Genomic DNA, 17379 nt, shown 5'->3' with positions numbered 1-17379 from the left:
GAAGATGGATGAGTAAAAACTCACATGATGAATTGTGGAATTTAAGAATAGACATAAACTTCATGCTTGTCCTCCTACACAAACAAACCATTACATATTCACAGCAAGATTCTCCAGAACTTTACATCCAAGTCCTTGCCCAAGGTGCATGTTCAAAGAGACCAGGAAACAGAACATTTTTTCCTATAAATCTGCCCCAATTTTAACTCCATTTAGTAGAAATATCTTCATGAGTTCACCGTAGATCAAAATAATATAATTTATTATAAAATAAAAATAATAATAATTTAAAAATAATATAATTAAAATATGTGTCTAAAATATGTGTTCTGAAATTTCCCACTTACTGCTGGTTTCAAGTTCTTTTGTGTTCAGGACAGTTAATAGCATGAACTGAGAGCCAGCTCAGCATTAATTATTGCCATATAGGTCAACATTTTTCAATATATTTGTATTATAATAACAGCCAAAATATTTACACTGTTAAAATTAATAAATATTAAAAATATTTATGGAATAAGCTGTGTTCTCATCGAGAAAATCCCATGCAACACATCTCCCACTATTAACATAACCAGCAAATGCTTCTCTAAGAAACCTTCTCCTTCCCCCAGACCAAAAGACCAAAAAAAATGCTTTTGTCCTGCATGAGGAGTCCTTTTATTGAGAATTGAAGAGGTGAGGAAAACAACACCGTCAAAATAGCTTACACACATGTAAATGTTCCAATGAAGTTAATCAAACATAAGACAGAAGCCAATGATATGGAGTCCACCAGTATTTGTAGATTTCAGCTCTACTGTACAATAAGAAGGGACCACTAACATCACCAGAGGCTGCAGGAAAAGCTCTTTCCTATTTCACTAACATGTCCTTGGTGTTTTGTTATACTAAACAATACACCAAGTTATAAAATGGTCATCAGCAAGTTCCTGCTGAAGAGCTCACATCAGCTCTACCAGCCTAATTTGTTCCAATTGGATTTGGCTCCCTGGTGCTTTCATAAAGCTATCAGTTAAAACAGATTTAAAAAATAAATCTATAATTGTTTTTGCTTACAGAGCAAATACCATGGTAGTATGACACACTGGTATACTGTGTTTATGTGCAACAACAAATTTGCTGGGTGACAAGAAATACATAATAAATTGAGGTTTCAAACCAGCTCCCTGCAGTCAGTCACCTCCATGAAACCAAGGTATCTAAATTACTGTCTTCCAGCAAGGACTGTGTCAGCAGAGTCTTGTTGGAAGAAGAGTTTTCCTAAAACACTTCTGCCTGTAGGAATGGTTAGGATTGCTTCCTTTCCAGAGAGAAGTTATGTCCAGACAGCTTCACTTGGTGGGGATTTCAGTGACAGACTCAAGTATTCACACTGAACTGGACATTTGTCTGTGCATTGACTACCCAAAGGCAAGGTACTGAATAAGCTACTTCAGATCACTTGAAGAATAGAGGAGTCATGCAGGAAGCATCTGACTGGCAGGTGTACATAAGGATTTGAACCTATGAATTAATCAAGTTTTTTCCGTTAATGATTTGAGTTTAAAATTATATTTTTTGTTACCTACATCTACCAAAATACAGTTTTTTGTCTGAAAATGTCCTGTTTGTTTTTAATACACATAACAAATCTGGGGCCAGATATTGTAATTTACTCTTGCTTAAAAAAAAATCTCCTGTAGTCTTAAAACATATAAAAAATAAAAGACTGCTCAAAATATGTAACATATTATACAACAACGTTATCTCCTGATTTAAGTTGCAATGTTAATATAGTTTCTTCTACCTTTCTAAAAATAGCTTATCAACAGAATTAATAAATCAGAAGATTTACCAGTGAACATGCCATACCTGAGTTTTGTGCTGGGCAGGGCTGGCAAGGCTCTCCAAAGGCATAGTCAGTGCTGGCACAGCAGCATTCTGACTTTGTAACTGCACCCGTTAATGGTCTCACACATTGTCCTCTCTTGTAGCCACCATAGCACGTGCTTCGCATATGTGTATCTGAGGGAAGAAATCTCTCTTAATCCTGCCATAGCCAACTATGCTGCCATAAATTATAGCAAGTATTAAATGTAGCTAGGGGGTCATAAACACCATGAAATAGCTGTCAAAAGAAAGTATCTTCCACTATTTCTCTCTGCTTTCCAGCCACCTATACACCCTCCTCTACGTGGGACAGGAAATTCTTCTTCCTCACGCTCCCAAGAATTAAGGCATACAAATAGTCACTGCATTTGATGACTTAACATGCTGAACTACTAGGCAAACAATCAGTTCTTAACCTTGAGAGAACCCGTGGGGAAAATGGACGAAGTCTTTGCTCTTTCTTTGCTTGTAAAAAACCCGAGGAAAAGTCATTAATGCTATTCCCGTACGTAAGACTTCATATGTTTATGTTTTCAGGTCCAGGGGTGATTTTTCTCTTTTTTTAAGAAAGGCCAATAAATGGCTTTCACACATATTACTATTTGATAATCAAACACTGAGCTTGTACAGAAATGGGCAGAAAACTGGGTCCATCCCATGTTAAAAGGAGGTGACAGAGTAATTACATCTTTAAGCTTAGTGACAAATGAATTTTACATTGACAGAAACAGGGCATATTCTCACCTACTCAGAACTGATGCCGCACTAGTCACCTCTACACTGTACAGTCTACCTGACCTTGTGATTTGACCCACACTTTTTTTTCTCTTTAAATAAAAAGGAAATGAAAACAGAGCAAAATGGGCTGTTACAGTAAACATTCCAGAGTTATTAGTATCCACTATAATTACTACCCACCATTCCATGAAAAACTGGTAAATTCTACATTCAAAGTTGATCTGTATATCAGTCTAGCACTAATATTTTAACCTTGGTTAACTGTGACTCTATTAAGTTTTTCTTACCAACACAGACACGTCCATCCAGTCCTACTGCAAGGCCAGGGAAGCATTCACATCTGAAAGAGCCATCAGTGTTCACACAGCGCCCGTTCATGCATATTCCATCTGTCTCACACTCATTGATGTCTGTTGGAGAACAGAATGAGCTTTATTAGAAGTTAAACTACATAGTGTTTGATGCCTGGCTGAAACTTGCATTTGTGCAGCTTATTTTCAATATATCCTACAGAAGAATATCAAGGGTAAATGGAAAGTAGTTCAAGTAAAGATTTTGTTAGGAATAATGATGAATTCATTCTTTGAAATAGAATAAGAAAATGCAAAATTCAGGAGAAATAAATAGAACAAAAAGATTTTGCTCTCCTTGGAGAATGAACATTTTCCTAACTTGTTCCCAAGAGGTACATGTTCTGATTTAAGGGTCATTCAGGCAAAATCATAATTGAAGGAAGGAGGAAAATGTAGCTGCTATGACAAAAGACTTATGTAGTATATAATAGGACATTCCCTTTTTGTATTAACAGTTCATGCTGTAAGAAATCAGACAAGATAGCAAATTGAATCTTTCACTCCCCCACAAGGTGCCTTCACAGGGCCACCAAAGAATTTCTTTTCCTCCTGCTGTACATCTGAATCTCCCCAGTCAGCCCAGCCTGCAGTCCCTGTCTGGTGATCTGCATGACAATTGGGTTTTCCTATTGGATGCTCATCACAGCTCATTTTATAAACTTTCAATGAACAGACAGCACTCCAGCCTTGAAAGGAATTCATTAATGATTTGAGCCCTGAGCAATTGCCCGGCACAAGCCACCACCTTTGCCCAACAATGGCATATTGGACAATAAGGCCCATAGCAATGAAATACAGAAATGAGACTTCATTATCTTGAACTATCACAAAGAGATGTTAAATTAGTGAAAAATCTATACAGGCAGTGTATCCTGCTAATAGTAAGACCATTCTCTAGATGAAGAGAGCATACTATAATTTTAGAAATTATAAAGAAAAGGAGTGCTATAAATATTGCTTGGAAGTATGCATAACCTTTATAAAATAATCACTTCATAACAATTCTCCATACTATATACAACAGACAGTGTGTGTGACAATTTCCTTTTTACTGACCTTAAAAGGACAAATTGAGAGTGAAACACCTCTGTGTTTTACTTAGTTTGTGTTGCTTGGCATTAAAAATAGCTCGTATGATCCAAGATTCCTTTTTCAAACTGCATTTTGAAATAAAAGCTATATTTAAGTACATGGGCTCAAATAATTTTTACTTCATCCTGCAATCTTTTGTTCTGTTTCAGACAAATCTTAAATGTTTTTCCCGCTTTAAATTTAGTCCTTACCCAGTGCAGGTAAAAACAGAGTTGGGATTCAAAATGAATACTATTTAATAGTGTAGACAGTTATTCTGGTAAATACCACTGAACTCCTATGACAGATTCTCCTACAAGCAAAAAAAAGAAAAAAAGCTTTCCTTTTTTAAAGTTATTTCTAGAAACAGAAAGGCAAAATTACTTCTTTCCCGTTTCCTGTAGTTCATTTTTTAAAAGAAGATCTTGTAATCTAGTAAAGGGTGAAACGTGCCATCTATTTTCTTTTGTACTGATTCACAAATGTGTTAGAAATACCACTATAGAATTTTTTAAAGGTAAAGTGGGTCACTTAAAATGGTGCAAGCCAGGTGAAAACCTGGTTCCTGTGAAGTCAGGTAAAAAGCCTCTGCTTTTACCAGGCCTGAGACTCCACAGAGTAAATCAACTTCATCCACAGGAACAAAGTCCACATTTCTAACCTTGAGAATGCTCCGCTGTCTTCTGTAGTAAAAGTCACCATTTGGACAACTTAAAATGTACTCAACCTGGTTCTGGAAAACCAAGCAATGTATTAATTTTCCATGTTCAATGAGTCTTGCCTTTTCTGCTCAGCTTGATTAGTAGTGGTAGCTGGGTACACAAAGTCCTCTAATTTTAAGCAGGAAAAATTTATTCAGACTACTAAAGTACCATTTTCAATTGCCTTGCAATGGCTTTTAATTTGGGGAATTCATGTTTGATCTAAAAGATGAAACAATGTATGGAACAAAAATAATGCCTCAAACTTCTGCATGCCTGATATAAGTGTTTCTGAAAAATCAAGAAAATCATCACTGGAAGAAGCTAATGGTGAATAAATTCACCATGTCTTGTATTTTGGGGAATATACAAGACTGGTGTAACATTCTTTTTTGGCATGTTATTTCAGAAAGTCTAAGTGGAATTTTTTACCAGACAGCCAAGCATATGCCCTGTACTTATACTTAAATTCCAATTTTATGGAACTAAATGTTAATTACATTATCCCCATTTTTGGGTTAGAAGCCCTTCCTAACAGCTGAAAACTCAGCTTAGAGTGAATCAAAAGAGACGGTTATAGAAGCAATGATTTGCACTCTTCCATTCCTTTGTTGATCCCCTAGTTTGGCAAAATACCACGTTCAATTCCCTATCAAAATTGGTCATGCAGGAAACAAATTTGCTGCAGAAATGTCAATTTGTGCATATTCTCCCTGCACACTGGGCATGCTTGGGCATGACCTTAGAGTTTCATAGCAATGGCAAACAAAGATACACAGACCTCCTTCTTGCTTGCTCCAAAGATCACTTATTGCAACAAACCAAGCCTTTTTATGCTCTAAACTTCATCAAAACAGGCACACAATGGCTGCCTGCCACTGTGGTGTGGCTGTTCACATGTTCTTTTACCCAACCAGCTCTCTGATGACGTGGTGTCCACGCATCTTGCCAACCAATCACTGCCCCATGCATGAGGTGACCACCCACCAGCCATGCAACCTGTTCTCTGGTTATATGACCTGTTTCTTACCTCGCTGTTAGCTGAACCTTTCCCAGGGTGCTTTTTGTTCCTCACCAGAAGTGAACAGGATTTCTTATCTCCCACATCTCCCCCTTCTTTCTTTAATCAATAAAAGCACACCAAAGACAACTATGCCACTGACCCACAGCATAGGAAAACAAAAAGACAGTGTTCAATGTCCCCTGGAAGAGAGTTGCTTTTTCTGCATTTGGAAATAAATGGCTACTGTTCCAAAGTTCATACGGCCAGAGCTTGGGGGCCGTGCTGTTCAGGCAAGAGGGAGTCCATCAGCTGGAAATGCTGACTTTGAAATTACTGAATGTCTTTCTGGAAGCATGGAGCAGGGAATAACTGAAGAAGGTCAGCAGGAGCACAACAATATGATGGTGAGTGCAGTGAGACACAAGGCCTCTATTGGCAGGCTGCCCCTGCAAGCTTTCAGGCACAGCCATGTTCCTGGCAACCCTACCCTGCTCCTGCTTTGGCCACGAGGGCTGGATGGTGATTAGATCATTTTTCCTCTCACTGGGCTTTGTCTTAGAGGCAAAAGTTGTTTGTCCAGATGAGCAGATGACCACTTTGAACCTGCTGGTGATAGAACACATGTGTACCTTCTCCACTAGGTTAGTACATCAGCTGGGCCTCGCCATTGCACACCCAATTGCTGATCCCAAAATAAAACTTTTGGAAATTGGTTCTGCACACAAAAATCTTCAGAGCAGGATCACTCTACCAGGGACCAAAATCTATGATCTGCATTCAAAAAATTTAGTGTAAATATTGCATTATCTAAATGTTCTTGAGGAGCCATATTCCCCCTTTTTTATTTTTTGATAACATGCACTTCTCTGACTATGAACAGTAAAACATACATCTAATAAAACACAACAATAAGCGCACACCAAGCAAAAATAAGCAAGGTAATACATCATCAAAGGCCTAAATACTTTACCATCACCCAGAGTCTGCAATCACTGGGGAGCTCATTTCACAGTGAGAACCTGAAGGACCTTTCCCGGGAAAAGTTTCCAAGTTGACCTCAAAAGCAGGGGTGAGCTTTTATAAGAACAAATCAGCAAGTCAAAATGACTTGGTAACATTTTTAATGCAGAAACACCTGGGTCTGTTGGCATATTTCCCAACCAGCCAGGACCAAAGCTTGGCCAGAGCCTAGGCCTTGACCGGGAGGGTTTCCCTAAAATATCCTTCAAGCAAACCTCTATCAACACCGGTTGGGAAAGTTTCTTAAAATCATACATTTCTTGCAGACAAGTAGCTAAATAACCAATGGTAACATAAACAACCTACGAACAACCAAAGGAATGCACATTAGTAACATCAAATAATCATCTAACAGCTAAATCCCTTTATAAAACTCTATGTATTAATGTTATGATATAAACAATATATTCAGAATCACTAGTCATATTAACTGCTTCTTGTGTAAAAAACCCCAAGGCCAATAAGGCTGCACGAAGTCCACCATGTCGAGTGGAACCACCTGCAAAGTCATTGCATACATCCATTTATAATCTTCCTGCCACCTATTTGATTTACTGCATATTTCCACCCACAATCCTCTAGCCATGCAATGACTGCCCTTACTGCACGGCCAAATCAGTCAACAAAAAAACATCACGTGCAGCAAAAATAAGGCTACAGCACACAAGAGTTTGTCGGTGTTAAAGGCAAGCAAACAACACCTCCACAACAGCTTGTCCAAAGGCAAAGAGGAAAAAAATCTGCATCACAAAATCTGCCAACACTGCACAAAAAGCATCTGAATTCTGCCAAGAGACAGCAGCCTAGCACACAGACAAGCACAAATTATACCTCCCATCCATGATATCCAAAACAGACATTATCAACTACAAGATAAATTATTTTATCTGGACATCAAATGCAAATGAACTGAACAAGCTCCCTGATCACGTGGTGTTCGTACGTCTCACCAGCCAATCACTGCCTCATGCACGGGCAGCCACACACCAGCCATACAATTTGTTCTCTGGTTACAGGACCTGGTTTCTACCTTGCTATCAGCTGAACATTTCCCAGAGTGCTTTCTGTTGCTCACCAGAAGTCAACAGGATTTCTTGTCTCACACAGAGTTTTAGCATCTGTAAGATTTTAATGCATGCACTTGACAAATTCAGGACATGCAGTGTCAACAATGAGTGTTTCAAAGACTTGCAGTTCTGTAGGACACAAGTTATTTACTTTGCACATTTGGCATGTACAAAAGGACTCAATAAGGACAAATATCAAAATATACAGGAGAAGACATTATTAAAGTTCAAACTTTTAAAAATTTAGTAATATGACTGGAGGAAGCTGTGCTCTAACTAATGAAGACATGGGAATTGTTTTATGATACTTTGGGCAAATAGAAGAAAGGAGACATATATGAAGAGGGTAAAAAGTGTAATTTGGGTGTCCAGGTTTCAAAATCTGGTTTGATTTTGACCCAAAACCAACTTTAACATGTAATAAATATTTGCATGCTCATTCATAAAGAACAAGGCTTACTGTAAGTGCTGAAAAGCAGTGGGAGAAATCCTTCTTTTTACTACAAGATTTGTTCCAACTTTCAGTAGGAATCAGTTGAGTTCTCTGCAATTTTGGATAATATTCAAATATTTCTCCTTTGATGCAGAGAAGTAACATTTCTTTAGGGCCAGAAACCCCTTTTTGACTGTATCCATACTCCTTCCTAGCCAGGAGGCACATAACAGAGGCTGAACATCATTGTGTTTTCAGTCAGGCAGAGTTACCATCTTCTTGGATATCATTTCAGGGCACAAACTCGTGTAATTTTAAAAATAAAAATAAAAAAAATAAACCAAGGCAAAAATCAAGAGAAGCATTTGGGCTCAGCTGAGCTGGCATCCATGAGTCACATCCCTGTTAATGACACAGAGAGGAGCCAGTGATCTCTGGAAACACAATTGGCTGATGTGCCATGAACTGATGGGCATTGAAGTCTCACTAACATCCCACACACAGACCAGCTGGAAAACAAGCTTTGGCAAAGCACACACATCCCACATGGAAAACAGGTAAGAATTGAAATAAATGTCATTGCTCCAAGTGTGTGAAGGCTGCAGCCAACACAGCCAGCAGCTGTTATGCTAAGGAGACACTTGTGTAGTAATGAACTATATTTCATTTGAGACACTAAAGAACACCCCAACCAAAGCAACCCTTTCACAAAGCCAGAATGGGATCGTCTCTTTAGAGTTACCTGATTCCCTCATCTAAAGACTGGGTAGCACTGGCCTGCATACCTAGTCCAAAAGGTATCAAATCAAGAGAAGTTTCAGATGTTTTACATGATTTTTTGTCCTGATTTTGATCTGAAGTCTGTTTTAGACTGGTACAGTGTTCAATAAGCAAAAGGATCCAAATTAATTCACCTGTCATGCCACTAACTCTCAAAACCAAGTTATTCAAACATTTACTTTTGCTATTGGTCCACAAGATGTGACATTTTAAAAAGTTTGCTTTTTAATGAAGCACTTTTTATGCCTTGATTCAAAGAGTTAAAAGATTCTGAATTTTTCAGAAGGAAAACCATAATTAACTTGGCCCACCACTTGTTTATTCTTTATTTTGACTACTGCTTTGTGCCTGTAGAACCTGTTAAACCACAAAGATTTGTATAGATAAAATTTCCATTTCCTGATGGGACAGAAGAAAACTTTAATGACATAAGTAGCAGCCAGGAGGCTGCAGTGTCTCCCACAGGGCCTATTGCTGAGCTAGCACAGCAAATAGAAAAGACAATCTTGCTGTGATGCTCATGTCTTCCTCTTGGTCACTCCAAGTGCTGGGAACTCCTCAGAGATGCTGTATTGATTAGGAGCACCCAGACAGGAATGGGAGAAAGGCCAAAAAAAGGTAGTAAGTCAGGATGTTTGGGTGGCCAAAGGCAGAATACTTTCAAAGGCCAAACAAAAAATGTGAAATATACTGGAACCAACCTGCAGAAGACACCATATTAAAAAAATACCTGGAGTTTCACTAGGTCAGATTATGCAGTCCTTGCTGAAAGAATATTTCCCACTGGCTGGTTGGGGTGGTTGCTCAACAATGTGGAGATGACTGAGTACTGTCTTGCACAATGACAAATAATTCCAGCTGATTAAAAAAGCCTATCTGCTGAGAACTCTGCCCAGTATTCCCAAGAATCACTGTAAGGAAATGAGGTTATGCTTGAAGCTACTCAGAGAGAGAGGACTCACAAGTTTTGGGAACCCATCACTTTTTGTGCTCACCCGTGCAATAGCGTCCATCAGATGCTAACTGGAACCCTGGCTTACAAATGCATTTAAAACTGCCATCTTCATTGATGCACATCCCATTGAGGCAAATGTTCCTGATGCTGCATTCATCCATATCTGAAAATGTACACAACAGACATAATGCTCATAATGTTAAAGCATAAGAACTCTTACTGGTTATATCCAAAAGATAAACCTTAATTTTTTTTTTTCTTAGTTGTCAGAGCTATAACGATAATCACAAACATATGATGGGACATACTGCCCTGTCCTAGAGGATGTGTCAAAGCAATGACTCCATTTTTCATAATGAATCATTAACATAAAAAGGAATGAATCCAAAAAAAAGCAAAGAGAACAAAAAGCAGATCAGAAACTGGACAGCTTAAGAACTTCCAGTTGGTAAATGCCATCAAAAAGTGAGAAAGGATGTAATTAAAGAGGGTTTATAATCTTAATTTAAATAGTAGCTATGTTAGAAGCAGTCTCCTGTTTGGAATGTAAATATAATTTTATATTACTAAGAAGACCTGAAGGGAAAGGAGTGAACATTTGGGTTTGGAGTGAAAACTTTTGTAATCTCCACTGGACAAGTCTAAAATTCATGGTATGGGAGAATTCCCAGCACTATGCTCAAGCATGAATTCCGTGGGCACAACCATCCTCAACTTCCATTTAAAATAAAACTTGTCACTTTTCTGCATTCAGCATGACAGACCATACATAAGGGTACTTACTAATTAGAGCTTCATAAAAGCATTATTCATCCTCTGACCTAATGGGATATCATGGAGGATTCAAATAGGAAAAGGCGGAGGTCTCAGATACTGTTATTCTGAGCCCTGCACAGTTACTCACAAAAAGGGAAAGAAAAAAAAAAAAAAAAAAAGGCAAGTACAGAGAATTCTGTGCTTGATTTGAGTAAGCTTTTATATCCTCTGTCTTTACTTTGTCCTGGCACAGATGAAATCTGTTTTGGATGTTACATCCAAAAAAATCAGTAGTATTTACCAATTTCATCTAAAGAACTACACACAGTTACATTAAGGTATGGCACAATGCCGTGGTCTTTACTGATTAATGTGTGTGCATACAACTCAATGCATTACAATGCCAGAGATGAAACTGTTTCATAAGTGGATGCAACAGACATTCTGGCAGCACATGCAATGGAATTAAAAATGTTTTACCAGACTGCCGATGTCCTGGTTTTTATTACTATTAGCACATGGTATTTGGTGGGAAAGGAAGAAATCAGAATAGAGAGTTTTTTCCTGAATAGTCTAATTTCCAAATATATTTAGTCAATGTACTTCCATAATACGCTATTTTAAAAGCAGCTTATGGTGCTAAACTGTATCTAAAAAAGAGTCAGGAAAAATAGTCTTAAAATGTCTGTCTCTACCAAGGATTAACAGAATCACTACTAGCACATAAAATCACTGGATCATAATGACATTACAATATATTCAGAATCATGCTATTTTCCTTAATATTGCAGCTGTCTTGGACTGAAATTACACTTCTAGACATAGTGTGTTTTGTTTTTACTTACAGGCTAAGTCAGACAAAAATAATTTATGATTTAAAAAAAAATAAATTGTGTATCTATCCCAACCAAGAATTTTGGCATTAAGTCTTTGAGCTGAATCACTGAGATAATATTCTGCCAAAAATGTTTCTAAGAACAGTGCTTGAAATTCTTTTAACGTATGAATAGATCATTGGGAACCCTCCCAAGGACCTTGGGAAGCATGATAAAGAACATTCTCCTTTTTTTCCCCTTAAATAAAGGTCTGGGAGGTAGGAACACATCTATTATGTTTACAAATTTTTGTTAAAACAATTTTTATAGGTCAGACCAGCATGCATCTACATAAACCACATTGCTAGTCACTCAGTAAGATCCCATAAAGCATGCTGTTAAACACACAGTAAAATCAGGCAGCATGTGACTTGTGCTATGTTTTAAAATGTACCACTCCCATCAAAGAAATTGCATTTTGTGATAGTGGTATGTGCTATTTCTCCTGCTGGACAGACATCCCGTTGAGGATTGCCAAGCCAAGGCTCCAGAACTGGCTGCAAAATACATTTTACTTGCCCTCCCAGATACAGCAAAAGGTATTTGGATATCTGACTCCTTGTTCCTTCTCTTCCCCCCACCAGGGGTCCTTTTTCTTTTTCATTGATGTGAATAACCTCTTGCAACTGTAATTACTGATATGGAATAACTTCAGAAAAGTCCTACCTTCACAGTTTTTCCCATCAACTGCCACTTGAAAGCCAGCATTACACACACAGTGAAAACTGCCATCTGTATTTATGCATCGTCCATTATTACAGATACGACCATTCTGTAAACATTCATCGATGTCTGAAAGTCAACCAGAAAGACAAACAACATTTTGAGGGATTCTTTATTATACTTTAGTGGAATTTTTCCCATTTGCCCTTCCCCTAGGTTTTAAACCTACATGGAAACTGTATTCACCTGAAAAATGATTTATTTTGATTTCCACAACTGAACATTATGGGGTTGGAAAATGTTTGCTAGTTTGAAAATTCATGTTGCTGTAAAAGATTTTCAGTGAACATTACCCTGTAGCTTTCTCAAACAAGAATCACAATTTTTCCAGTTTTCTTTCATTTTTGCTCATCATTAAAATATTTTTACTGAACTTTAACTTAACAGTACCTAACTACTTAAGGAAAGATGGGGGAAACCTTGTCTTTTGCTGCTGCTTTGTAGGATAACAAGAAAGTTCAACATTTTCCCACCTCAGAATAACTTATCCTGCTTACTTTGTGTTTGAAACATCAGATTCTCATTCCCCTCTCTCTGCAGGAGGTGCTTGGCAAGTGCTTTGGAGGACCTGAAGAGTGATATCACACAAGGCTGGCAGCTCTCCCTCTCCTCCAAAGGAAGGGAGAGGAGATGCTGAGACAGACTGTCTAGACATTTTTCAGATTGCTCAGTATTCTCCATCAAGGCCTGGACCATCTCCCAGAGATTCCTGCACACAGGGGACTCTGCTCACAGAGATCACAACCAGCCCATGCAGACCTGCCTGTCATGGACCCATGCTTCCTAAATACCCTGGGAGTGTTTGGGAAGTGGAGCACAGGGTTCCCTCCCAAATGCCCCTGCTCTCTAGACACTTAGGCAAAGGGAGCTGATGCCTCTTGAAATTGTGTACCTACACTTTTCTTCTCAGCAGCATGGTCATTCTGTGAAGAGTCTAAGAAATCCCTTAAAATCACTGTTTTGCAAGCAGGCAACCAGGCCAGCAGAGGCATGAGCAGCTCAGTGACCACTCACAGCAGCAGCAGCTTGCAGTCCTCTACCAAAAGTGTGCACAGGCTTGATAAACCTCATTTGATAAACAAGCATCATCAAGCAGCAATGCACAAATTTGAGTTTCCTCTCTGCTCAGTCCCTTTTCATCTCACTTTTCTGGCCCTTGATTGCACCAGTGTCTAGCTTCAGCTACTCCACCAGCTTTCCTCCTCAGGACAGGCAGAAATGTCACAGCATCTCAAGGCCTTTTAATTTTTATAGCTCGTTAGGCTTTGTATTTTTATGCACCTGGTGCCATTTAAATGTGTTGAAAATTAATACTGAATCTCATTGTTCTTTACATTCACACTGCTGATCAGAGTCCCACCACTAGTCTGATATATTTCCAATTTTCAAATGAAATAACATCACCATTTTTTTCTCCTCAGAGAAACTTGCAAAAAATCAAAGCCCTATCTCTCAATGAAATATCAAATATTTCTGTAATCTCCCTGTAAGACCTGACCTCCTCTCATCAGAAATGTTGAGCAGATTATAGTAAGCACGTAGCTATTAAAGCACACATTCATAGCTAATCATCATAAAATTTCACCTTTTTTTGAGGTCCATTTCATGTCCTCTCTTCTGCAATTGAGAAGCATTTTTTGTTCAGATCATTAATCACAATGTGATTTTATTCACCTATGTCTCCAATTAAGATATTAATTCAGCCAAGCTCCTACTAGAGTTATAAAGGATCCTAAGAATGGATGAATCAGTAGCTTGCAATACAGACTGCAATGTTTAGTCACCAATCAGTCATCATGCAGAAAAAATCCTCCTCTGGAACCTCAGAACAAGGAATAGATAAACATCTGGTCATTATGGAGACTTCATTTTTCAAGAGCAGACGTAAGGAATACATTTCCAAAAGCACATCAGCACTGACACATTTGTACATGCAAAAAAATAAAATCTCAACATCCAAAATAGTCATGTGTAGCAATTCTACAGCAAATGCTGATTTTGACAGGCACCAGTGCTATGTGTACATTTTGCCAAATGCACCCCACTATCCTTTTTCTTTTCCCTACACTGGTCCTAAAAATTCCTTTAGAAAACCAAGGTTTTGCATATTTCAGCATTTTCTGCTCCAGCTGTCAAGCAAAAGCAGCTCCCATAGACTGCAAGGGAACTGCTAAGTGACCACACTTAAATGCCATTAAGCTACTGGGCTTCTGACAACCATGCGTTTGTGTAATGAATCAGTCAAATTAAAAGCGTGTGACAAAAATGACTCATGAGTAAATTCATCACGGCTGAGACTCCCCTTCAGCACTCCCTCACCACCAGTCAGCTGAACTATGAAGATGCTTCCACAACACAGCTGCTTGGCAGCAATTAGGTCAAATACTCCCCAGCAACGTGCAGCAGTGGTGCTTGGCTCTGCATGTTCTGGACTGGAGAGCAAGCTTCTGTACCAAAAACACCTTTGTGATTCACAAAAGGAAAGGAATGCATACTAATACAGGTAACTTTCTTCTGGCTTTTTAGAAACTTTCTGCTTCAGACTGAGTACATGCTCTGCATCCTGCATGTGGTGCAAGAAGCAAAAAACAAGACTAGCTGTGACTCTGAGCATTCAAACATCCTGTTTCATTTAGATATTTCATTTCTTATGGAATATCAGAGCAATTACATATTCTTCTGCCAGAAATCTCTCATTATGCCTTAATTATAAAGGACTACATCCATCCAGTTGAATCCCTACCCCAATTTGGGAGTGACAAAACCCTGACAGAGGGCTGGTTGACCCCTGAGGAGTTATGTGGTCCCACTCCCATAGGAAGACAGGATGAAAACCATCAGGACTACAGTCAAATCAGATCTTCAAAATAACTATAATGAGGACTCTGAAGCTTCCCCATCTAGACTTTCCCAGTGCTCCACTCACTACTTTTCCATACCTAAGTTTTCATTGCTGTAGTTTATGTTTAGTTCTTTCTCTGGCAGTGAGCAGAGACAACACATGGGCAGTATAACTTTATATTTACCCACTGGAAGTTTTATCTTTCCCCCAACTTCCTTAGTCTTTTATACACAGAGGGTTTCTCCAAAGAAGGAATGTTTAATTGTCCTTGAGATCTTCAAGCAGCAAAAGAAAACAATGTCTTAATATTTAAAAAACAAACAAACAAACAAAAAACAAACAAGAAAATATGTCTCTTCTATTTCAAAGCCATAAATAGTGCCAAGATCCTTTTAGCACAAGACAAAATGCCTTTTCTTGTAACCCAGTCTGTGAACTGCCAGCTCCAACAGGTCATTTTTTTATTGACATATCTGAATTTTTATTTTTTTTTTTCCAAATCTCATATTTGACCCATCTGTTAAATTTTCCTTGAAAACTATTTTCCCTCCTGATATGTAGACAATAGCAGATGTGGCTCCATGCCCATTACCTCGGCACTCTGTTCTGGTCGCTGTGCTCTGATACCCAATACGACACTGGCAGACGTAGGATCCTTGGGTGTTCACACAGTCTCCACCAATGCACGGATTCCTTTCACATTCATCAATATCTGTGGAATACAGACAATACAGTTTTATTACCACACTGGCTGGAAGTTATTTTTGCCTGCAGGGGTATTTCATAATTTTGTACTTGGAGAAATAGCACCCTTCAATCCATAAGAAAAAAGGACATCGCTGAGATCCCAAAAAAAGGTTCCATGTTTTAGGGTAAACGGGAGCCAGGAAAAATGGATTTTCAGTAAGAAATTGCATGTGTGAGAGGTAGAGGCCTTAATCCCACATTCCCAGCTCCACTGAAGATTTTGACAGAACCAAAATCTTGCCTGTAAGAGACAGTTAATCCTTGCTTCTATTGTCGGGCTCTTGCTGAGCTCCAAACTTAAAGGTCTCAAGAGCCCAACTCAAGATACTACTCATGAGCTTAAAGAAGATTTTTAAATCTTACTAAGCCTGAGTTTATGGTTTTTTTTTAACAATAGGTCATTGCATACTCAAAAAGCTCGTACCATTTTAAAGAGATAATTTTCAATAACTAACACATTGTAGTCATGGGTTAGTTAAATAAGAAATCCTTGTATAATTTTGTTACAAGATTTGTTAAACATTGTTTTAAAGGCAAAATTGTTGTAAAAATAAGTTTGCCATTGAAATCTATCAGTTCTTCGAGGTCTCCTTACTGGGGTATTTTTGGAGGCAGGGCTCTTTTATTTAAAAACTCAGTTATTACATTGTGTGGAGAAGAATGTTTTTTTCTCTAAAGTGAAATTCCCCTCTGTGATTTACAGCAGAAAACCACATACCAAGGCATTCCTCTCTACCATGCAGTTGGAATCCTTTGTTGCACTCGCAGCGGTAGCTCCCAGGAGTGGGAATACAACGTCCATTACGGCAGAGATGTCGGAATGTTTGGCAATAGTCAGTTAAGTTCACCGGCAAGATTGCTGAAATAACCGCAGTTGGAAAAATATTTTAATAGTTCATCATAATAGTTTCTGATAATCTACAACTTGAGCAGGATTTTCCATTAAAAAATCAACATTTACCTTCCATTGTAATGTGAATTACATAGTGAAATGGGAGGCAGAATATGGCACTTTTACTTTTAGAGATTTGTTTGAAAACAGCTAACAACCACAGAAATTTCCATTGAAGCAAGTCTGGTTCTGTTTTCATGCCAGAGGACCATGTCTGCTCATACCTAGAGGTAAAGTGGGTGTGCGGCACTGCAGGGACTCTACTGAAAGCCTGGAGTAGCAAAGAGTAGGCAGACTGGTTCATTATTCTCACTTTCCCAGATAGCAGTGAGGAGGGCAGGGATAACCCTGGGAATATGCCTATACTGTCTTTGGCAGGCAGGCATGAGCTGGCTCTGTCCCTGCTACCAGCTGACCAGAAGCTGTGCTGCTACATCACTGCAGTGTCAGCCTGAGCTAAAATACTTCGCCTCTTAGGCTTATTAGCTCAGCTTGGTGCTGAACCAAGACTAAATAGTTTCAGCTGGTGCCAGCGCAAGCAGAGACTGCTT

The 17379-nt window shown here is 38.6% G+C and overlaps 1 protein-coding gene across 1 annotated transcript in view; it reads right to left on the bottom strand.

Moving 5' to 3' along the window:
* Positions 1-17379, bottom strand: part of FBN1 (fibrillin 1) — a 145646-nt gene that overhangs the window by 60878 nt on the left and 67389 nt on the right. Inside the window, exons 11-16 of the mRNA XM_005521511.3 lie at positions 16655-16795; positions 15782-15901; positions 12291-12416; positions 10034-10156; positions 2898-3020; positions 1855-2007 (exon numbers count right to left, since the gene is read on the bottom strand). Of these exons, the coding sequence (XP_005521568.2) occupies positions 1855-2007; positions 2898-3020; positions 10034-10156; positions 12291-12416; positions 15782-15901; positions 16655-16795 (786 nt within the window). The remainder of the gene's footprint in view (positions 1-1854; positions 2008-2897; positions 3021-10033; positions 10157-12290; positions 12417-15781; positions 15902-16654; positions 16796-17379) is intronic.

The sequence above is a fragment of the Pseudopodoces humilis genome, chromosome 16 (genome assembly GCF_049639895.1).
Source record: "Pseudopodoces humilis isolate 2021_Gansu_Grassland_sample_001 chromosome 16, ASM4963989v1, whole genome shotgun sequence".
In the NCBI taxonomy this organism is placed as follows: domain Eukaryota; kingdom Metazoa; phylum Chordata; class Aves; order Passeriformes; family Paridae; genus Pseudopodoces; species Pseudopodoces humilis.
The sequence above is the reverse complement of the archived record's forward strand: the minus strand, read 5'-3'. Positions and strand labels throughout refer to the sequence as shown.